Raw genomic sequence first — 24,461 nt, forward strand, 5'->3', positions numbered from 1 at the left:
AACACCAAAATAGAATACTAAGCAAACATGTGCTTAAGCTTAACTAAGGAGAAAGCACCTAGTGTGTGCAACACCCTCTTGCTAGCTTTGATGCTCTTATGCCTTTGTTCATCATGCACACATAGGTTTCCATGCATCTCTTTCTCCATTGCTTCCATATCCATTAGCTCTCATCCCACAATTGCATCTCAATGGTTTCACATGCTCGTTCAACTACATCTTCCCCTCACCTGTCATACAATCATCACTAGAGTTGGCCCTTGTATCATCACCTTATAGGTCATTGTGAGAAGGCTAAATGCAAGCTTTAAGAGGAGTAGCCATATGGTTGCCCCCACTTAGTTACCAGTTATGGCATTTAAAGGGGATTTAATGCCCTGCTCCATTGCTTGCCACATCAAGGAAATAAAGGTGTCGCACACTCCTAGTCTTCCTTATGTACTTAGTAGAAGGTAGCTCTTGCAAAATTTTGCAACTCACCCCACTTAATTAGTAGTTATGGAGTAAACGGGAGGGTAGTTAATACCCCATTTTGGCACTTGCCACATTAGGTACTTAAAGCCACCACATACTCCCTATGTACTCAACACAAGATAGTTCTTGCAAACCTCCATTTTAGTAAACATTGAGTCAGAATTTCAAGGTTAAGAGCATGTATCTATGTGAGGAAGCAAGAACACCATGTAGGGCTACTGATGTAAGACTCCTATTCTAAGTATCTAGCCTACAAACCAAGCATTTAGATAAGGCCTAAGACAACAATAATAATACTAATAAGAATAATAACAACAAATAACAATAATAAAAATAAACTAATCTATCATATAATTGACCAATCTCTTGAACCTCACACCAGTCCTACATGTGAATTGGAGGATTATCCCAAACCTATCCAACCCAAAAATTTCAAAAAAGAAAAACAAAAATTGAGAACTTCTTTCTCTATCTTTAGAGTAGTGTATTGAAAGCACTTCATGGCAAGCAATGTGTGGGGTCTCTCTCTCTCTCTCTCTCTCTCTCTCTCTCTCTCTCTCTCTCTCTCTCTCTCTCTCTCCTAGCATAGCCATCACCAAGGTTGCAAAAATAGTAGCTCCACCACATCTGCGTTGTAAGGGTATGTTTTGGTGGGTGCACCACAAGCTACTAAGATCGCCTCACCCTCTTACTCCTCTTCTACTATAGCCATCATCAAGGTTGCCAAAATAGTAGTCACATCTATGCAAGAGGCCTTACTTAATGAGCACATTGATAGGAAGTAGCTCTTCTTCTTCCACATTATTTTGCTTCTCCAACCATACAAAGACGGTTCTTTGCAAAAGAAGAGGACCTTTTTTTTAATTTCTTTAAAAACATTGCAATAGTTTACAAGGTTATGTAACTCCAACAAAGAATGTAGTGTGAGTAAGGGTAAAGCTTGGTACCTTATCATTGTGTGCATGTTTGTGCGTGTGTGCATGTGGGTGCATAAAGTGAAAGATCCATCTCTCTTAAATATGTTTTTTTGTGTTTTCGTTTGTCCATTTTTAGGTAAACTCATTGGTTGGCTTTGGGTTCAATTCCCCTTCAATTTGTTTTACAACCTTTACTTTTGCCACTTCAATGTTGTTTTTATGGCATGCAAAAAAATATACATGTGTAAATTTCTTCCTACATTCAATTTGTCACAATATGGTCCCCTAATCACAAACATTTGCAAGCCCCAAATGTTACTTAGAAGTGTCGTGTTAGTTGGGCAATATAGGCTTTAAGTATAGAAAAGATAAGTGCTTGTCATTGAAATGTAAAGATTGGAGAGCTTTAAATACATGTTTCCTCTTTGAATTCATTGTTGAAAGGCGGTGAAAACCTCGACCTTGACAATGGAGTATATGTTTTTGGTGCTTTTTTGTTATAACAACACAATTGTACATGTGCAATTCACCTTCTCACACACACACACACAAACGTGTGTGTGTGTGTGTGTGTGTGTGTGTGTGTGTGTGTGTGTGTGTGTGTGTGTGTGTGTGTGTGTTTAAACTTGGTAAAGGCATCTTGATTTTATAATACCTTATGCTCTTCCCAATTTTATTGTCATGGCTTGCATATCTATAAGATTTATAGCATGGGATAAACACACACACACACACACGCACGCACACACACACACACGTTAAATATTGCTGAGTGAATCTTGATCTCATGATATGCATTTCATATTGTATCACCATGGCTTGCATATGTATTCAATGTGTAGTATGGCAATTGGGTGGAGTAATTATTCTATTGGCGATGTTGATTGGGCATTATATTGTATGTATTATCACTACAATAAAGGCAAGTTGGTACAATGATGCTAATTGCACAATCTCATATGTTCTTTTATTAGGCATCCATGTTTCATAAGTGCATGAAGGCCACCTCTTTGTATGAAGATAACCAACTTGGAATAGTGATGTTAATTGAACCCACTTGGAATAGGGATGTAGATGCAATATGTTCTTTACAATGTGTTTTGTAACATTTAAATAATACAACATTTCTTTGACATCTATTCCCTTTGAGTGCATGTCGCTCGCCATTGAGTAAATCTTTTGATGAGCAAAGGGAAGTGAGTGAAACATAGCCTTGTGAGCTTCGCAACAATGCCAACCACGCGAAGTGCAGTAGTAGAGGCAAGGCCGGCCATGCTAGCTAGTAATAATACACAAATAGAATAAATCAACAATCTCCATCAGATATGTTTACCATTGTCATGGATGTTTCCAAAGCCAAACCAACCCTAAGCCTTGCATCCACTTCTTGGAACTATTATGTAGCAAGAAGTAGGAGGTGGAGGCAAGGACCCCCCAAATAGACTCTACTAGAATGTGGACTACCAAGGTTGAGACAATTGAGATGTCTTCAAGGCCTTTTCATAATATGTGAGAGCTACTACTACACATGTTGTATCTTACTTTCCAATACGTGACAAGATAGAATCCCTCAACCTCAACCTTTTCTCATATCCAAAAATAGAAAAGGCAGTTCAAAGGTTGATGTCCTCACATTGGGGGCAAGAAGTAGCAGTTACATGCTAAAACAAGTACATCTGCAGAATATATGGCCTAAACAAACCAAGGACCACCAAACTTGAGGACAAATATGAGTAGCTGTCCGGAACCAGGAATAACAATCAGTTGCAATCTAGCACCACCCCTGAGGCTTCAAACGTTAAGCCTTTTCAAGAGAAGGCATCCGCTTCTTGCTAGGTCTTCACATACAAACGGAGGTGTGGGGAGCTCCCAAAGCTCCGAGAAAGTGCAAACATAGACTATAGTGCTCTTTTTAGGCCAAAAAAGACGAGAAAACGCGTGGTTCCCTAGAAAAATATTATTTCCTTAGGACAATGAGCAAGCTGCCAACCCTAATCTTTCGTGGAAAGGGGGGAGAGAGAATCTTCTGTGTTGCGCATGGCCCATTCGGTGAAAACATCTCTCTCCCACCCCTAGCCTACCATAGATCTTATAAGCACTATGCGAAGCCATAACAATACCCTCGATGGTGGACATTGCATGGCTTCTAGAAACTTCTCTATCTTGTCAACATGTCCCAATCTTGCAAAGAGATCTAGCATACAAGCATAGTGATCAACTGTTGGTTCAAGTCCATACTTTTCTTTCATTATTTTGAAGTTTTTCATATCAAGGTTTGCATGGATGCATGCTACGAGAAGACCAGTTAAATGATTGAATCTAGTCTCAGATCCTTTGCTTCCATGTCCTCAAAAGGAGGTTCAGCCAAGTTAAACTTGTGGTTCTCATCAAAGGAATTTATCATCATGTTCCAAGCCGCCATATCTCGAGAAAAAAACCTGTTAAACACTTGTCACCCTTCTATGTTGATTGAGCCACAGCACACATATCCATCAACATACTGCCCAAACATATCTCACTTTCTAATGCTGATTTCCCGACCTCCATGTATATATCTAGGCTAGTTTGTAAGGAGCTTTTGGTGCCACAAGCTTTCAAGCACAGTATGAAGGTTGCAGCATCTGCAATCAGACCATCCTGTTGGATCTGTCTGAAATAGTTCATCACTTCTTCCTTCAACCCATAATCGGCATATCCTAGAATGAGTGTAGAGCCCATGACACCATCTCAAGCTACCAATCTATCTAAAAACCCCTTTGCTTCTGCAAGTAGGCCACATTTAGTGTACATGTCCACCAGCGTGCTGACCACACAAAGGTCTATCTCAAAACCCCTCTTGACTGTTTCGTTGTATATTGTTTGGCCTGTTTGCAAATTCTTTAGGGCACTACAAGATTTTAAGAAAGTAACAAATGTGATGGCATCTACAAAGACATTCCTCAAGCTGCATCTACCCAAAACAATCCAAGATTGCTATATGCAACCCATGACTAGCATACTTTGGAATCAGCGCAGCCCATGATAATACATCTTGCCCTGGCAACCTGACAAACACTCACTGTGCATCTACAAGTGAGCTGCACTTAGTATACATATCACTCAGTGTACTACCCAAGTGGAGCTCTTTTTCTAGTCCCCTGTTAACTGCTTCAACATATATTTCTTGGCCTATTTGTAAAGCTCCAGATGTACTGCATGCTTTCAAGCTGCAAATGAACATGACAGAATCAGGTGATATGCCATCTACTTGCATTTGTCACACTTTCTTGCTTCCTGACCAACCCCATGTTCAGCACAACCAATGGCCAACATATTCCATGAGACCACATCATGAACTAGTAGATGATTGATTATTTCTTGTGCATCAGTGAGCAAGAGGCATTTGGTGTACAAATCAATCAATGTATTTCCCACACAAAGCTTGTTTTGCAATTGCCTTTTGGTTATCTCAATCTGTACTATTGTACTATATTTAATGCTTCTACTATTGCACATGCTTTTAAGCTGCTAATAAATGTCTATGAATTAGGAGAAATGCAATCCAATTGCATTCGCAAAACATAATTTCCAACACCCTCACCATGCCCATATTCGGCATGTCCGTGATTAATGCATTCCGTGACATAATATCCCGAGCTACAAGTCCATCAAATATACAGTGCGCTTCAGGAAGTAGGCTGCATTTGCCATACATATCTACTAGTGTGGTCCCCACACTTGCACCCCCATTGGAAATCTCTCTTTCCAATCCCCACAAAGTGACATCTGCATGTAAAATTTGTCCTTTTTGCACGTCTTTCAATTTGGTGCAAGATCAAAATAGGACCATGTATGTGCATTTGTTTGGTTGGACATTGTCTTGCTATTGCATCTGATGGTAGTGCTCATAGCCATGCGGCTTGGACTTCAAAGTGATGGTCACCCAAGTAGACATACAATAAGGACTTGTGCAGCCTACACTGTTGCAAGAAGGTAACCTAACAAACACTTGATGTGTGTCTACAAGTGAGCTGCACTTAGACTACATATAAACCAGTGTGCTACCCAAGTGGAGCTCTTTTTTTAGTTCCCTCTCAACTGCTTCAACATGTATTTCTTAGCCTGTTTGTTAAGGTCTAGATGTACTGCATGCTTTCGAGCTACAGAGGAAAGTGACAAAATAATGTGACATGCCATATACTTGCATTTGTCCAAGACACTTTTCTGCTTCCTGACCAAACCCCTCAGCATAACCAGTAATCAACGTACTCCATGAGACTACATCTCAAACTAGTTGATGATTAAACACTTCTTGTGCATCAGTGGGGCAAGTGGCATTTGGTCCCATACATAGGTTGTTTTCCAATCCCCATTTGGTTATCTTGTTATGTAGTGTTGTACTGTTTTTAATGCTCCTGTAGTCGCAATGCTTTTAAGCTGCTCACAAATGTCAACAGATTAGGAAAAATGCAATTCAATTGCAGCCACCAAATATAATTTCCAACACCGTCACCATGCCCACATTCAGCATGTCCTGCAATTAATACATTCCACTACATAATATCCTGAGCTACAAGTCCATCAAATACACAGTGCACTTTTGCAAGTAAGCTACATTTGCTCTACACATTTACTAGTGTGCTGCCCACATTTGCACCACCAATGGAATCTCCCTTTCCAAATTCCCTCAAAAGTGATATTTGCATGTAAAAATCTGACTTTTTGTAGGTCTTTTAGTCTGGCACAAGATCAAAGTAGGGACAGGTGCATGCATCTGTTTGGTTGGACAATGTCTTGATCTTGCGTCTGATGGTAGAGCTCATAGGCATACTGCAGGTTATCAGAGTTGACGTAACCCAAGATGAAGAAAGTCTAGGAGTGTTTATTGGTATATGGGAGCATGTTAAGGAGGTCTTGAGCATCAGCCAAGTTGCCACATGCCATCAGAGCAGAGACAGGGTAGTTGTTGACAATGGGGTTTGAAGCAATGCTCGCACATATAGGCGTGCGCTGAGCATGCAATAAGGACTTGTGCAGCCTGCACTGTTGCAAGAAGGTAACCTGACAAACACTTGATGTGCATCTACAAGTGAGCTGCACTTAGACTATATATCAACCAATGTGTTGCCCAAGTGGAGCTCTTTTTCTAGTTCCCTCCTAACTGCTTCAACATGTATTTCTGAGCATGTTTGTAAAGCTCCAAATGTACTGCATGCTTTCAAGCTACAGAGGAATGTGACAAAATAAGGTGACATGCCATAAACTTGCATTTGTCGAAGACACTTTTCTGCTTCCTGACCAAACCCATGCTCAACGTAAGCCACAATCAACACACTCCATGAAACTCCATCTCAAGCTGGTTAATGATTGAATACTTCTCATGTATCAGTGTGCAAGTGGCATTTGGTCCCACACATAGGTTGTTTTCCAGTCCTCTTTTGGTTATCTCAGTATGTAGCATTGCACTGTTTTTAATGCTCCTGCAGTTGCAAACGCTTTTAAGCTGCTTACAAATGTCAACGAATTAAGAGAAATACAATCCAATTGCATTCGCCAAATATGATCTCCAACACCCTCACCTTACCCATATTTATCATATCTTGCGATTAATGCATTCCATGACATAATATCCCGAGCTACAAGTACATCAAATACACAGTGCACTTCTGCAAGTAAGTTGCTTTTGCCAAACATATCTACTAGTGTGTTCCCCACACTTGCACCGGCAATGGAAATCTCTCTTTCCAATCCCTGCAAAGGAATATTTGCATGTAAAATCTGTCCTTTTTGCATGTCTTTAAGTATGGCACAAGACGGAAGCATGGATAGGTACGTACATCTGTTAAGTTGGACAATGTCTTGCTCTTGCATCTAACGGTGGAGCCCATAGCTGTGCTGCAGGTCATCAGCCTTGATGTAACCCAAGATGAGGATTGTCCAAGAGTGCTTATTATTGTATGGGAGCCTGTCAAGGAAGTGTTGAGCACCAGGCAAGTTGCTACATGCCACGAGGGCAGAGACGAGATAGTTGTTGACAACGGGGTGGACTATGGAGCGATGCTCACAGATGTAGGTGTGCATGGACTGGGCATGCAGTAAGGACTTGTGCAGCCTGCACTACTGCAAGAAGGCAACCAATTCCGCTTCGAGTATGGCCAGGCAGGTTATTAGCCTCCGTCCTGAGCTCACTTCCTCATCCGACATGAAGAGGCTGCTGCTATCACCTGATTCCTTCTTGATTCTCTGAGATTCTTCCCTGCGCACTGCCTCTCCCAGCAACAAACCTCCATGGTCTTTCTTTGCCCTCAGCATCACAGTTCTCCATTCTCACGTTCCTATGATACAAAACTCAACCTTCTTATGAAGCAGATTATTTATGCCTAATGAATTCACAGAAAACTGAGGTTTAGTGTTTAAAAAAATACATATTACATGCATTGAGGTCCAGACGCGCTCATTGGCATCAAAGATAGGTGCAAAAAGGCTGAGGGCTGAATTCCTTCATTGCAGCTGCAACCTGCCTTTTGGCATGTCGGATACAAAAGTCCCATCGTTGAGCTTCATGCATCAGAAGCTTCCGTCCTCCTGAACCAATCTTGACAAGCAAGAGAAGGAGAAGAATCATATGCTTAGAAACCTCCTTGAAGAACTATGGATGAAGAAGAAGATGCAAAAGAAGAAGAAGAAGAAGAAGAAACTAGGTGCACACTTGCAATCAAGTTTAGGTAGTGTTAGTCTAAGTTTAGTTGATGTTTCTATGTTGAAATGTAAGTAGTATATCCTTTTGACTACAATACCAATCCATGGACTAACTTTTTATATTATTTATATTAATCTTGCTAAATTGAAGCTGCTTTTAGCCATATCTAGGTAAAATGAATGCGCGTCTTTTGAACTATACATAAAAGTTGAGTATGTGCTTTTCAATGGATCATATTGATTTTGTTGGATTACATGTATTTTCAATTGATCATATTAATCTTTTTGAATTAAATGTATTTTTAACCATATGTTCTAACTAAAATAAATATGTGTCTTTTAAAGTATACATGAGATCAACAACACTCATAGGTCTCGAAAGCTAATTAGATTTGACTATTGTATAGCTTGAGATATTGTGTTGATGAAGAGAACCTTGCAAAATGAAAAAGCCCGTTGGTCAAAGCTTGAGATGTAGTGACTTTGACATTTTACTATTTTCTTGGTTAAGAAATTCATAAAAGCATGGCAATAACACAAAAAAACACATGAACATGCCATACGAGTAGCATATCGAAGAGCTGGCACAAGTCTCTTCATTATTTTATAATTATGAGAAAAAGATGCCATTTCTCTGCTTGCACTTTTCTTTACTTTTTTTAATTGTTACTTTATTAGAAAAAATGATATTCTAACCTTGAACGATATTATATTTATGAAAAATGTAGTTTGCTTTGTTAAAGTCAAGCCTAGAACTAGTACGCAAATCAGATGTTGGATGCGTATGTGGCGAGTGTCGGAAGGTCCCCTAGAACAAAAGAACTCTACTTAACCTCAAAAAGCAAAAAGATAGACTTGCACAACATTAAGAAAAGAGACAGTTTGGATACAATCTCCCCCCAAGCCTTGTGTGAGAGCTTCACAAGACATACATATTTTATAAATTTATTCATCTCAAAGCTCAAAAATAACCCAAATTTTACAATAAGCATGCTTTAACTTTTGTGTTCGCTTTTGTCCAAATAAAGAATAAAGCGGTTGGGTGGCCCAAAAGTCAAGCTATGCCCAAATACAATGTCCAATACTGAAATATTTAAATCGTGCGCCCATGCGCATACAAAATAATAAATATTTATCAAGTGCTTCAATAAATAAGCACGCCTAAATAAATATTAGCGCAACGCCTTTACTGATAAGATGCGCACCCATCAAAAATGATAATCTCTTCTAGGTAATTTGAATACAAAGTATTGTCTAGTGCTTCCCAATGCCACTGTCACCTTCTCTACACATCAACTGAAGCATTCACAATTGTTAGAAAATAATAAAATTTTACCAACAAAAGTGAATACCTAATAGTCTTCAGCTACAAAATAAATAAATAGGTTAGAACTCTTTCATAACCTTAATTTAATACAAGTGCACTCTAAACTCCTAAACGTCCATTAATTTAAATATGTATTTTGCGGAATCACCCGTTGTATTTTACATCCCCGTTAACTTCTCGCACAAGGAATCCACCTTGTGTACGAGCCCCGGCAAATAAATATTGTTTTATGTAATCCATCGCAAAACCTCACAAAATCCACTGTGAAATATGCCTCATGGCATCATACCCCCAGTGTGGGATAGCAATTGTCCTCAATTGCTATTAGCTCAATGTGGAGTGAGCAGTGAGAGATAAGTACTTAGGTCGCAGGCATGCATCCATTGGGCCTCTTCAACAGGATGATATTTAAACTTAACCAAATATCAAGAGTATCTACGGCCAGTTCTAATGGTCATAAAGTCAGTGTCTAGAATAGTTTCAGGTTCAAGGATTTCAGTTTCTTCTTCTAACAAATGAGGGTTTTCATAAATAAGATGAACAGCTAATTGCCCTCTAAAAGGTCGTAACAAACTAATATGAAAAGCATTGTGGATTTTCCAGTGTTAGGGGTAGTTCTAATTTAAATGCATTATCACTGATTTTGTGAATGATCTTGAAAGGTCCATAAAATCTAAGGGCTAACTTAACAACAGGGTGTTTCTCAACGCTTTCTAATCTTCTCTTTTTAATGTGTAACCAAACATAATCATCAACTTTGAAACTCATAGCTTTTCTTTTCTTGTTAGCTTGTTTAGTGTATGATTGTTGGGCTTTCGCAATCATATCTTTGACTTCAATAAAAATTATAGCATACATATTGAGAATATCATTAGCAACTTTAACTTTGTTTGACAATGATGTAACAGGTGTAGGCAATCTATGTCCATAAATGATTTCAAAATGTGCTTTCTGTGTAGCTGTATGTGGTGTATTATTGTCACATTATTGTATGCAAATTGAAGTAAATGCAAATGTGTATCCTATGTTTGTGGTTTTGAAATTGTGTATGCACGCAATATTGTACTGTTAGTAGCTTGATCTGTTTGCCCATTTGTTTCAGGATGAAATGCAGATGAAAAAGCAATCTTTGTACCTAAATTAGCAAACAAAGTAGTCAAAAAATTATTACAAAATCTAGAATTACGATTAAAAATAATAACTTTTGGCAAACCATGATTAGTAAAAACAAAATTTAAAAACAATTGAGCAGCTTGAGATGCAATTAATGTTTTCTTGCATGGAATGAAATATGCTTGTTTGCTAAATCGATCTACAATAGTCCAAATCATATCATGATTAGCTTGGGTGTTAGGTAAACCAATAATAAAATCCATTGAAATATGTTCCCATAGTCGTTCAGGAATCAATAAATGCATTAATAAACCATATTGCTTACCATGGTGTCACTTAATTCTTTGATAAATTAAACACTTAGATACAAAGTTGGAAACACCAGATTCCATTTGTGGCTAATAAAAATCTTCAATCAATGTATGCAAAGTAGAAATAATACCTCTATGGCCTTGATATGGGGGACAATGAATTTCGTGCAACACAAATGATCTAAATGGAACAGTTACATACAACCTTTTCTCATAAAACATAAATTCATCAGTATAATACAATAAATCTATTGAAATCCAATTATTTGCAGCTAATTTATTCCAATCAACTTGAAAACTGGGGTCTTGTTCGTAGATATCTTTCATTGGAATAAGGGAATCAAAAGATATAATGGAGATATTATGGATAGTTGGTCTTCTACTTAAGGCATCTGCAACAACATTCTCTTTTTCGGGTTGATATTGGATAAGTGGATGAAAAATTTGAATAGAAGAAACCCATTTAATATGATAGTTAGAGATTTATAGCTAACTAAAAATATGTTTGATACTTTGTTAGTCAGTTTTGATCATGAATTCAGATCCCATTAAATGGTGTTTCCATTGACGTAAAGCTTGTACTACAGCTAGCAATTCATTATCATAGGTAGAATACTTGAGTTCAGATGGTTTAAGTTTGTAGCTAGAGTAGGCTATAGGATGTGAATCTTACATAAGGACAGCTCCTATTTTAGATCCACTAGCATCAACGACTACTAGAAAGAATGGTCTATTAAAGTCAGGTAATTGCAATACAGGGGCATGTGTTCAGGCATGTTTTAGTAGATCAAAAGAATTTTACTGATTATTAGACCAATGATACACAATACCTTTCTTTAATAACTTTGTCAAAGGCAATGCAAGCAATGAAAAATTTCTCACAAATTTTCTATAAAAGCTAGCAAGACCTAAGAAAGAACGTAATTCATGTACATTTTTAGGTATTTGTTAATTCAAATTTACTTTTATCTTTTTAGGATCAACTTTAATACTATCAGAAGAAACAATATGTCCTAAGTATTCAATGTGGATTTGGACAAATTCACTCTTTTTAGGGTATCTCTTTCAATAATTTGAAAACCTAATATAAATGTTCATAATGCTTGTTCTCATTCTTACTGAAAATCAATATGTCATCAAAGAAAACAATTATACAATGCTGATGCTTCAAAAATATATGATTCATCATACGACTGAATGTGGCTAGTGCATTAGTTAAACCAAAAGGCATAACAAGGAATTCATAATGACCAAATTGGGTTCTAAATGTAGTTTTGAAAATATCATATATATCTAGTCGTACTTGATGATATCCAAATTTAAGATCTATCTTGCTAAATATTGTGGCCCCTTGTAGTTTATCCATGAAGTCGTCTACCCTAGGGATCGGATATCTATTCTTAATAGTAATCTTATTTAGGACACGATAATCAATGCACATCCTATAGGTGTTATTTTTCTTTTTAACTAATAGGATGACGGGTGCACCAAAAGGAGAACTATTGGGCCTAATGAGTCCACGGGTTAATAATTCTTCAAGTTGAGTTTGAATTTATTTCTGTTCAATTTGATTATGTCGATAAGGTACTTTATATGGTGGTTGAGAACCTTGAATTAAGTCTATTTTATGATCTTCAGGACGTGTAGGTGGTAAGCCAGGTGGTAAGTCAGCCAGTAAAACAATCTTTAAATTGTGAAAGAAATTATGCGTGCCTAGGATGCATCTGATTTTCGTTAGCTTTAATTTCATTCACCCATATTAAGTATGATTTGCTACATTTTCTTAATGCACGTTTAGCCTATGTGTGACTAAGCAATGGAAAATTATCTAAGGTGTGCGTACCATGTAATGTAATTTGTTTTCCATTAAAATAAATCTTTATTGAATGCGTGGAATAATGTATATCGGGATTATATTTATGACGCTAAGGCATTCATAAAATAATGTCATTAGATTGCAAAGGTGCAACCAATAAATTTTTAGGCTCAACATAATCGCTAATTTTAATTTATAGGTCATAAACTTCTTGCGTACCATTGTATCTAGTGCCTAAGAATCCAGCCTTGATGCGATAATGAGTTGAAACAATATATAAATTCAATTCGTTGACCAATTTTGCAGAAATAAAATTGTGTGTGCTCCCATTATCATGTAAAACAATATTTTCTTTACCATGCACAAGACATTTTATTGTTAATAAAGAATGAGGATTTTGTATACCTGGTAAAGTATCTGAAGTAGTACTGGTATTGTCATCATCTTCTATGAAATCTGGTATTTCTTCATGGTATTCATCTTCAATTGCTCCCAAGTAGTTGATGTGAGTAGTCGACTTTTTGGATTGACAATTCACCGCTAGATGTCCAGGTTGGTGGCACTTATAGCAAACTATAGGCTTGGCTTTGGAAACATTATTGGTAATGGCTGGGAGTTTAGGTATATTGGGATTTAGTTGGAAAGGTGACTTAGGATTTGGATTTGTGTTTGATGATAAAGCAGGGGGTTGTGTCCAAGATTTACGGAAAGAAGATGAAACAAAACGATTTTGATTGAATCTTTGAAAGTTAGAATTGAATTGCTTTGTACTGGAGCTACTGTTATGGGAATTGTTGTGGTCGCTTCTCTTGTAATCGAAATTTGTCTTTAGCATCATGGGCCAAATAAATCACATCCTCGAGAGTCGTTGGCTTGAACATGTTCACCTCCGCATAGAAGTGACCAAGCAAACCAAACATAAACTTGCGATTGTGGATCGCCTCAAGTACATCTTTAAGCATTCGAAATTGCAATAAGGCATTCTAGAAACGATCTGTATATTGTGAAATAGGCTCACGATCTCTTTGTTGCAGAAGATCCCACTGTTTGATTGCTTTTTCGTGGAATTGAAGTGGAATATCGATCGTACGTCGTATAATATCTTCGAGTTGTGGTCCATCTTGTTCGATAGTAGATCGTTGAAGAGTAGCCAGTTGAGCTTGCAAAGTTTGACATGCTGTTCGTTCCTCTTGAAGCTGCATCATAATTAGGTCCAGTTTTGCTCCACCGTTGGTTCTGATAAATTACCTTCGGCCATCAAATCTTTCATATTTTGATCAAACACCCTGCAAAATTTCAAACAACCTCACACACTCGAAATCTTGTTAGTGGAATGAGTGTAGCTTAAAGTTGGGTTTACAAGGCTTGCTTTATTTAAAAAAAAAAGATTTTTTGTGATATTTCTTCTTTTTGCAGGTACAAAAATTGATGAAGGTCTTCTTTCAAGCGAAAAATAGACTGTGCGTGTCAGTTTGCTTGCTGAAAACTGTTTGTCAGAGTCCAAGTACGAACAGGGGCTTGTTGGGTTGTAAAACCGATTTGAGAGTATGACAATAAGAACAACTACTATGTAGGAGCTTTAGGATTGAAAATTTGAAGCTTAAATAAGGTTAATAGCCTTAAGCTTTTAAAAAGCTTAATATTCTTTAGCTAATTGAAGAGGACGGTGGCATGTATTGGCCGCAGTGGATGCCGTTTAGTACATGCTACCGTTGTAGGTCGTCAAATTGTTGAAGCTTAAGCTTTTGTTAAGATTTATTAAGCTTGTAAGCTAAAACTTAATGAAAATTTCTTATCTGCTTCTCTTAGAATGAAACGACTTGCAAAGGAGCTTGGAAAGTGGTCCTCCGTCGTCTGGAAGTGGTCCTTCGCGATCTCACAGCACAACAGGGGGTCCTTCACCGCCAGAAACACATTGGTATTAACGGTTCGTCGCGAGATTGACTACAGAGCCCGTTCGTTCTAGGAGCTTTGTCTTCGTGTTAGATGGTAAGAAATTGGAAGCCCTTGATCTCAGCTTCGCTTTAATACCACTAGTGCACAAATTGGATGTTGGATGCGTACGTAGCGAGCCAGAGGGTTCCCAAGAACAAAAGAACTCTACTTAAGCTCAAAAAGCAAAAAGATAGACTTGCATGACATGAAGAAAAGAGGCAATTTGGGTACAATCTCCCCCCATGCCTTGTGTGAGCATTTCACAAGGCATGTATTTATAAATTTATTCATCTCAAAGCTAAAAAATAGCCCAAATTTTACAATAAGCATGCTTTAGCTTTTGTGTTTTCTTTTGTCAAAATAAAGAATAAAGCGGTTGGATGGCCCAAAAGTCGGGCTGTGCCCAAATACAATGTCCATTAATGAAATATTTAAACCGTGTGTCCATGCGCATACAAAATAATAAATATTTATCAAATGCTTCAATAAATAAGCACGAGTAAATAAATATTAGTGCCATGTCTTAATGATAAGACAGGTGTCCATAAAAAATGATAATTTCTTCTAGGTAATTTGAATACACGCTATCGCCTAGTGCTTCCCAACGCCACCGCCACCAACTCTACACATCAATTGAAGCATTCACAATTATTAGAAAATAATAAAATTAAACCAACAAAAGTGAATACCTAGCAGTCTTCAGCTATAAAATAAATAAATAGGTTGAAAATTTGTCATAACCTTAATTTAATACGAGTGTACTCTAAACTCATAAACATCCATTAATTTAAATATGTATTTTGCGGAATCACCCACCGCTGTGGAGTCACCCACGTGCACATTAAATTAACATGATGCCCGAAAAAGACAGGCGTCCCTGTCAACTTCTCGCACAAGGAATCCTCCTTGTGTACAAGCCCCGTCAAATAAATATAATTTTACGGAATCCATCGCAAAACCTCATGGAATCCACCATGGTCTCACGAAATCCACCATGGAATATGCCTCATGGCATAAAAAACGATGAGACAAAACCAAATGGGCAAATCAAATTAAGTTTAAGCTTTAAAAATTCAACTTATTAACTAATGAACTATCATTATGTCACATCATAAAAATAATTGATCACTATGCCACATGATGGTTCTCTCTCTCTTTTAATAGCACACACACACACTCTCTCTTTCTCTCTCTCTCTCTCTCTCTCTCTCTGTGTGCCTTGAGAAAATACACTAAAAGCTAGTCTTTTGTGAACATTGATAAAGGATGTTATCATCTGCATGAAGTGTGCTCACTACTAATCTTATGACTTGCTCTTTGTCTCTATCTCTATCTCTCTACTCTCTCTCTCTCTCAACTCCATTGGAGACAGCAGATGAAAAGGTGTCAACTCAAAACTAATGAATGAGTACAATAAATATATATATTATCTCTCTCTCTCTCTCTCTCTCTCTCATAACAAACATAGCAAACAGAAAGGTGTCAACTCAAAACAAATGAATGAGTAGAATTAATACATGTGGAAATTGCACGTCTTGTTTACATGCTCATAATACACAAAAGGCTTGATGTCTCTCAGATCACTCACAAGCTTGTAAGACTTATTTGCTCACTTGCATTACCCAAAAAGCTTGAACTCTCTGAGATCACTCGTAAGAGTTGGCAACTAATGCTGAGCAATAACGTTTGTAGCAAGGAATAAAAGCAATGCAAGTCCAAAGCACAAAGTGCAGTGCTTAAAAACAATGTTTGGAATTTGTTATTTGGACATTGGTATACATTGAGGAGATGGGGTATTGAAACACTTGGCCAGAGTGGAGGGTGATCTCCATCGTGAAAGTGATAGGAAAACATGATGCTTCCTCACTCGATGATAGTTGGGATGGAGATCCATAGCTTTGGTACTAGGTCTCTTGCTTGGTTTTAGCTAAGGGTTCAAGTCCTCTCATCAGTTTTGTGTAGCTTCCTGTGTTGGTCACTACCCATTGATACTCCCCTGACACTTCTACAACCATGGGAGATCCTTACTTCAAAAGTTACAATGGCATGCGACTCTATCCTTGAAATGTGTTCCGATGATGATGATATTGTCACTACTCGGCTACTAGATAATATCAAATCCTTTGAAATATTGCCTATCATGATATGCACGTAAACAATGACATTGGCTTCATTAAAAAGAAATAAACCTCACAACCTCACAACTTCTTTCGGCTTTTAATAGTTTTTACATGCCTTTTTTTAGCACACATGCTTGGCATGCTTTTGCTTTAAAAAAAAAAAACGAAACAAAAGGTAAAGAGATAAAGCTTAAAAATGAAACAAGGAAAGAACGAGGATAAATTTTAAAAGTGAAATAAAAGAGAAAACATAAATAAAAAACACTATTAAACAAAGAAGAAGAAAAGACAAGACGAGATGGAAGAGAAAAAAAGATAAATAAAAAACAGTGTTAAGTTGCATGTGTAAAGAACCGGAGAAGAAGCAAGGAAGCAGGACAAGAAGGACTAGAAGAAGAGGAAGTAGCTAAAATCTAGTGTTTTGGGAGAAAAAAGTGTTATTTTTTATTTTATTGTTTTTGATAAAAATAAAATAATACATGTAAAAAGCGAGCTACTTAACAAAAGATCGAGGGAAGGCACCACCTTGCCACCGCACCGGGATATGCCCTAAAGGGCAATGCTAAAAGACACATGAATAAATAAATAAACAAGAGGTCAGATTCTTCTGACATGGATGCAAACGTTTGGACTTATCAGGCGATCGTCTGTGGAATGAGAGCTGCTGGTTGCCATCGCGATAGGCAGTAGTGCAAAATGAGGTCACGCCCTGCCGCAACCCTGAAAGCTGCGGGCCGAAATCAGGCCAAGAGCACCAACGGCGGCCCTGCCATAGCTGCGGCAGCAGCAGGGGCAGCAGGAGCTGACGAAGACAGGGTTGTCGCGGTGGGGGTCGCCTCTCGCAAGAAGGCGGTGGGGCTCAGGGCATGGCTTCTTGTGGATGCAAGCGGTAGCGCGCAGGTGGTGGAGGCCGGCAAACATGCCATCATGAGGCACACCGGCCTCCCCGCACGTGACCTCCGCATCCTCGATCCCATCCTCTCCTACCCTTCCACTATCTTGGGGCGTGAGCGCGCCATTGTGGTGAATTTGGAGCATATCAAGGCCATCATTACTGCACAAGAAGTCCTCCTCCTCAACTCCAAAGACCCTGTTGTGGCTCCCTTCGTCATTGAGCTGCAGAGGAGACTTCAGAAGGTGCGGTTCTGTCTGCGAATTTATGTTATTGACATATGAAAAGACGTGTGTAATGCATGTTTGGTAGGTTCTGTCTGCCAATTTATGTTGTTGACGTTGGAAAAGATGTGTATAATGCATATTTGTAGGTTCTGTCTGCCGATTTACGTCATTGACATTGGGAGAGATGTATGTAATGCATGTTTGGTAGCATTGTGCAAACCGAGCTTCAAATTCTCATCTGGTTATGAAGATTGAAATAACAAATAGATTAGGTGTAGTGCCCTCGTACATGTGGTTGTCTGCAACATTGCACGACTCACTGTGCACTTAGCATGTTATATGTAACATGTCCTAATAGTTGTTTACCATAGCCAAACCACTTTGTCTGAATGTAAACTAATATGTGCTTCTTCTAATCGCATGTTTTGATGAGATGAAGGAGCCAGATGGAGTGGAAGGTGGCTTGAGTGATTTTGATGGAGAAGCTGCAAGCAAGGTGTCGCCACCTGCCACCTTTCTCAGGAACAGATCTGTAAGCTACTTGCGAGATTCAACGGAGCCTCCATCATGGAAAGTTGAGGCACAAGAAAAGCAGGAGCGTGATGGAGCAGAAAACCAAATGGGTCCCAAAGACCTGCCATTTGAATTTCGTGCTTTGGAAGTTTGTTTGGAGGCAGCTTGTAGCTCCCTTGAATCAGAGGTTTGTTGCTTATCAGACAGCAGCTTTGGTACCTTCTATGAATAAATGTTAACATTCTTTGACAACATTTTGCAGACTACAACCTTGGAACAAGAGGCTTACCCAGCACTTGATGAGTTAACAAAAAAGATCAGTACTTTGAACCTTGAACGAGTTCGTCAGATAAAAAGTCGGCTAGTAACAATCTCAGGACGAGTACAGAAGGTATTGTGCCATGAAGCTCTTTGCTTTCAGTTTTGAGCCAGAACTCATGCGGCAATTTATGAATGCAGCATGGTGAAGATTGCCTAAATCAGCTGGGAAGATTTTCAAATTATCTCCCATGGTCCTATCTAGAAGGAATCTTGAACTATTTCTTTGTTTGCTCGAGTCTTGATAGGTCAGAGATGAACTTGAACAGCTGCTTGATGATGATGGAGACATGGCAGAGATGTACTTAACGGATAAGCTGATGGGTCAGCATTTGGATGGACATTCTTCACGCATGTCTTTGGATGGAGTTGACGAATTAGGACATTTGCTCGAACAAGATCATGATTCATTTGATGTGGATGGGGAAATGTGAGTATTCTAATGTAACTCAGAGTTTAGCAACTTGGTAAAACCTGTATTGTGATAATACAAATCTTCTTGGAAGTGGTTTTACTTCAAAGCATCTGGACAGAGGTTATTTGCTTGTAAGTTTGCAAACATTCAAGGTATTAATGCGTGTGATGCCAGAGGAAGTATGCCAGCATCTGAATTCAACAGGAGATTTTGGAGGCTTGGTCTGATGTTTAAATCATTGTTGAGCTGTTGAGGGGGTTGTGATAGAGTTTACCCTAGTTTTACTGAGCCTTTAATGCCAAGCGTCCAAATCTCCTTAAGATCATTGTAAAGGCATAGAAGATGCACAAACTTAGGGCAAGAACATATCAATTTTCTGCATGTGTTCAGGATGCACTGCAATGTCCTGTCTAGAATCCAGGAAGATAATAATTGGAAATATTCCATTATCCAATTTATAACATCCCTCTCAACTCCACGTTGATGATGCAATGAATAAGTAGATATTTTTTTTGTCAAGCTCTAGGAGTTGTGCTTGACCACGTTGATTAAAGCTTATAGGAATGGTCTTCAAGTTTTTTAAAGCTCTTCACACTTAGAATTATGCAGATTGCATTACTTGCATATGAATTGAGCTTGCCATTTTGTAAGAGTCTACCATTGCAAAGGTATGTTCATGATTGTTGTGGCACTTGGGAGCTTGTTTGTCCCGGATCCAAGCTTGAATGTTAGGAAGAAACTGAGCATAGTGTAGTCCAAAACTTCAATTAACTAGCAATATAAGGCACATTCAACCCTAGGTCAATTCCTATGCCCATGCATAGGAAGGATACACTCTAATGTCTTGTGAAGCTAAGAAGTGGAAATATTCCATTTTCCATAGTGTAATGTTCTTTCCCCCCCACATGAACTAGTGCCAAGGGGGGGAAATAGATCATGAGGTTAAAGAAAAAAAAAAAGCTTAGTAAAGAAAAGAAGAAAAAAATCAAAACTGCAGCTACTAGCCAACATCGTCATCGTCATCTTCAAAAGCATCAAACCGCCTTGAACTCATCGCCATCTCCTCCACAATTGAACGATCAATAGCGACCTTGGTATTATTACATGTAGTGAAGTAGGAGAACAAAGGACCATAATGGTTCGGCTACAAGCATAAGGCTATAAAGCCTTAGCTTAGGACTAAGGCAAGGCTAGTTAGCCTTTTTCTTGCATACTAGTTGTTGTTGATAATAAATCCAGAGAGAGAGAGAGAGGGAGAAGAGAAGTGAAAGGAGAAGGGGAGAGAAGAAGTGGAGAAGGGAAGTGGAGAGAGAAGGAGAGAAGAAGTGAAGATGAGAGGAGAAGGGAGAAGAGAGAGAAAAAAGAAGCAAAATAGAGGGTGTGAAGAGAGGAGAAAAGTGGAGGAGATTAGAAGAGGTGAAGAGAAGAAGAAGAGGAGGAGAGTTGAAGAGGTGGAGAAGGATAGAAGGAAAGGAGAGTAAAGAAAGAGGAGAGGTTTGAACAAAGGACATCTCCGATCGCAAGAGGAACACCACTCCGATCCACGAGTATTTCGACACAAGTCTTTCCTCCTTGATGAGATCGCAATATCACAAGGAGCCACCAATCCTGTTAGTAGATATGTTAGCTTTCGTGTGAGTTTGTGCATGGTTTAGGGCTGGGCATTATTTAGATTATTTTAAGCATTTTTTATGGTCTTCATTTTGGTAATATTTACCATTTATTGTTGGCAAACTAGCATTAAACGTTGGTCGACTTGATCGTATTGAGGACATATTTTTGTTGTACTTATTTAGGCTCTTCCTCCTTAGTCAGTTAGTCACTCACCATCACACTCGTGGATCTTTTGCTAGGGAGGAGCTAGTATCGGTGTCCACATCCAGTGACTCACTGTTGTTTGCGACTATCTCGTGTTGGATATATGGATTCCATTTCCCAGGCATACATCTGAGTTCTCATCAGTATTTTGTTCTTTAGTGTTTCTTCTTTCCTTTCTCTTTTATTTTGTGTTTAACAATTTATTTCAGCACATGTTTATGCTTCCATTGCTGCATTCACTTTCGACATGGTATTAGATTTCAAGTTTTGTGCTCTTGCTGCATTTTCTTTACTGATTTCAGGAATGTTTGACTATTAGTGATTAGGTGACTGCTGTTCCAACTAGGCACCTTGTTTTCCTGTGTTTCTGTTGACGTCAGCATCTGTACAGCCTGCATCAGCACCTCTACTGCCTGCGTGTCTGTTCCAGCTTGCGTTTTGGTGTCTTTGCATCTTCTCTTGGCTAGGCGATTGCATTATTAGACTGTTTTTATTGTTCTATGCAATTTCTAGCTGATTTATTGAATTTTTGAAGCAGATTTTTTTGGTTTTGACGAACTTTTGGCGATATTCCAATACCTTCACATCCAAACACAGATTTTTTTGGTTTTGACGAACTTTTTTGGTTTTGACCTAATGCTAGTTGAGCATGAGGCGTCTTCGTGGTTACAAGGGTGGCTTTCGTCATCTTATGGAGGTTCTAGTGAGGCTTTTGTAGCTTCAGAGAGGGGTTTGAAGAAAAAGACCTAGTGCTACCACTATGGGAAGAAATGTCATTTATGGAAGGATTGCAAAGAGTTAGCGGTTTCCAAGAAGTAGAAGGAGAAGAAGACGAAGTGGAATGTGGACTCCTCCAGCAAGGCATCATTTCCCTTAGACTTAAGACTCCAATCCTCCAGCCACAGTGAAGGCCAAGGCGCAAAAGGAATCAACTTCTTTGGCTTGTGGGAAGGGATTGATGGCCCCTTCCTCTGTTGCTTACTAGTGGTGGTGATGCTGGCATCCCTCATGACTCTCCAATGTCAGAGAGGGAGTGTGAGAGGGTGGACAGATGGGGCAACCGCGTCTTATCTATACATCTATATAGATGCACAGGATCTAGAGAGGGACTTCCCTGACGCATTGATTTAAGTTTGGTAGGTTCAAATCTTGGAGCGAAGATTGGCATCCAGGTTCATGATGGACTATCTGGCATCGAACAGGATTGGTTCCTAGTCATGAGCTCACAGAAGGGGACACTTTGGCAGCTTGACTGAAGGCGGGGAATCCATGGTCATGTATGTTCCAGAGGCATTTTTGACAAGATGTTCATGTATGCTACTGAGAGACATTGGGATAAACATTGGCTATGATTTTCTCTATTTTTAGGTGTTAGTACGATCGACATCGACATCAAGTTTTCTTTGAGAATCGAGGCACCTTGGTGGTGGCTTGCGTAGCCATTACTTGGGTATCCATGGTTCTACTTGGTGATTGTATGTTGTATGGTTTATGATTCATTATTATTGTACTGTTGTATTGTATTAGATCACCCATGATTCGAGAGGAAGTTAGCAAATATATCAGCTCATGTGCGAGTTTGTGCATGCTTTAGGGCTGGGCATTATTTAGATTATTGTAAGCATTTTTAATGGTCCAACTCACTGTTGTATGCAATTGTCTCGTGTTGGATATATGGATTTCATTGCCCGAGCCTACATCTAAGTTCTCATCTGTATTATGTTCTTCAAGGTCTCTTCTTTTCTTTCTCTGTTGTCCTGTGTTCGGCAGTTTATTGCAACACATGTTTATGCTTTCATTGCTGCATCCACTCTTGACAAATCCGTCTAGAGCACAAGACTGTGAAAGTTCGGAGCTAGTGCCGTAGATGCCTTCCTGCGATAGCTCCCAAGAGGAGATATTCTGGAGTGACGAGTGCGAGAGCTACCAAGGTGGTCACAAACGCGGTCGATATGCCATCTCACACAGCGCAAGATTAGGTTCCTTCGTAAATTAATACTTGTTCAATACATTGTTAGGAATGTAGAAATAGGACGCATAAGGATTATTAAGTCAAAATAGTATAATTAAAAGCTAGGGTAAATTTTATAAATTGCATTGAACAATTATCTCAAGATCCTTATAAACGAATAGTCCCATCAAGAATAAGTTCCTTTTGCATTTATAAATCATGTTATAAATCATGGAAAGATGAAAGCAGGATTAGCCTTAATTTCTTTACATTTATAAATCATAGAGAGATGAAAGTTGCATTAAGAACAATTTCTTTTTGCATGAAAACGTTGAAAAGATGGAAGTTACATTAAGAATAATTTCTTTTTGCGTTTATAAGTCATGTAAACATTAGGATAAGTGAAGTTGCCTAGTAATAGTTTCTTTAGTTTTTTCTCAAATCATGTAAACGTAAGGGATGGTGAAAATCGTATCAAGGATATTCCTTTTTGCGCTTACAGAAATCTTGAATATCAATAAATATTCCCTTAGTATTTATAAACATAGGAAAAATAGCTTTAGCTTGTATTAAGCGAATTAAGAAGGTTAAAATAGATGATCAAGATTATCAATTAGATGTATTTCTTAAAGGATAAGAATCCCTCTATAAATTAAAAAAATCCAATAAATTCCCCTAATTTAGAATAATCTCCAGATTCTTGGTGAGGTTAACAACCAATCCTTAATGAGAATTATGGATGAAAGATCACAAACAAAGACCAACAACAACTAAGGAAATGACCCAAAAGAGGAAGGTTAATTGAAGTTTAAAGAGGGGAAATCTAGAAAAAAAATTAATTCCGAATGGAAATTGGGAGAAAAAAACCCAAGATTAGAAGAGAACGGAGTTGAAAGCGGTTGCCTCCAAGTTAAGATCTCGGTCAATTGTCTCTTTATTTGTTAGGAATATTGCTTGAAATAAATTACTTGTGCTCACAGCAATGCATACAAGTTTGACTCAATGCACTTAGGAAATTGATTGAATAATGGAAAATCCTAATACGCTAAGTCTCAACAGGATAAAAAGGAAAGCACACTAGATCTCCCCCAAGGCTAGTTGCGAGTCCCTTTTGTCAGAAGTGGAGTAGCAATGAAAGCATAAATATATGCTGTAATAAACTGTTGAAACACAAGACAAAAGAGAAAGGGAAAGAAAGAACATTGAAGAATACAATACAGGTGAGAATGGAATCCATATATCCAACATGAGACGATCGCATACAACAGCGAGTCACTAGCTGCGTAGGCACTGGCACTGGCACTGGCTCCTCTCCCCAACAGAAGATCCACAAGTGATGATGAGTGATTGACTGACTGAGGAGGAAGAGCTTGAATAAATAAGACAAAGAGGTTGCAACCAGTAGAAAAACGCAGGTGAGGAGAGAGAAAGACTGAAAACGCAGGTAGGACAGCCTACAGGAGAGAGAAAGACTAAAAACGCAGGAAAAAATAGCAGTAGCAGCCAATATGCTGAAATCAGCTCCGAACAATGTGTGATAGGTTGGAAACAGGCACCAGACTGTTGTAGACAGCAATGGCCAGCTTGGACCGCAATGTCCTCCACGTTTGGGGTGTGGATAGCAAGTTGAAATACC

General features: G+C 38.6%; 1 protein-coding gene across 1 annotated transcript in view; it reads left to right on the forward strand.

Annotated features, from left to right (window-relative positions):
* The first annotated feature begins 17,253 nt into the window (after window positions 1-17,253).
* The window catches only part of MGT4 (magnesium transporter 4), a 37,573-nt gene continuing 30,365 nt past the window's right edge, over window positions 17,254-24,461 (forward strand). The window contains exons 1-4 of the mRNA XM_087683470.1: window positions 17,254-17,828; window positions 18,250-18,510; window positions 18,586-18,714; window positions 18,890-19,071. Coding sequence (XP_087539596.1) covers window positions 17,388-17,828; window positions 18,250-18,510; window positions 18,586-18,714; window positions 18,890-19,071 — 1,013 coding nt within the window. The 5' untranslated portion in view covers window positions 17,254-17,387. The remainder of the gene's footprint in view (window positions 17,829-18,249; window positions 18,511-18,585; window positions 18,715-18,889; window positions 19,072-24,461) is intronic.

Source organism: Lygodium microphyllum, chromosome 8 (genome assembly GCF_053477565.2).
Source record: "Lygodium microphyllum isolate KBCC chromosome 8, Lygodium_microphyllum_v1.1.10, whole genome shotgun sequence".
NCBI lineage: Eukaryota > Viridiplantae > Streptophyta > Polypodiopsida > Schizaeales > Lygodiaceae > Lygodium > Lygodium microphyllum.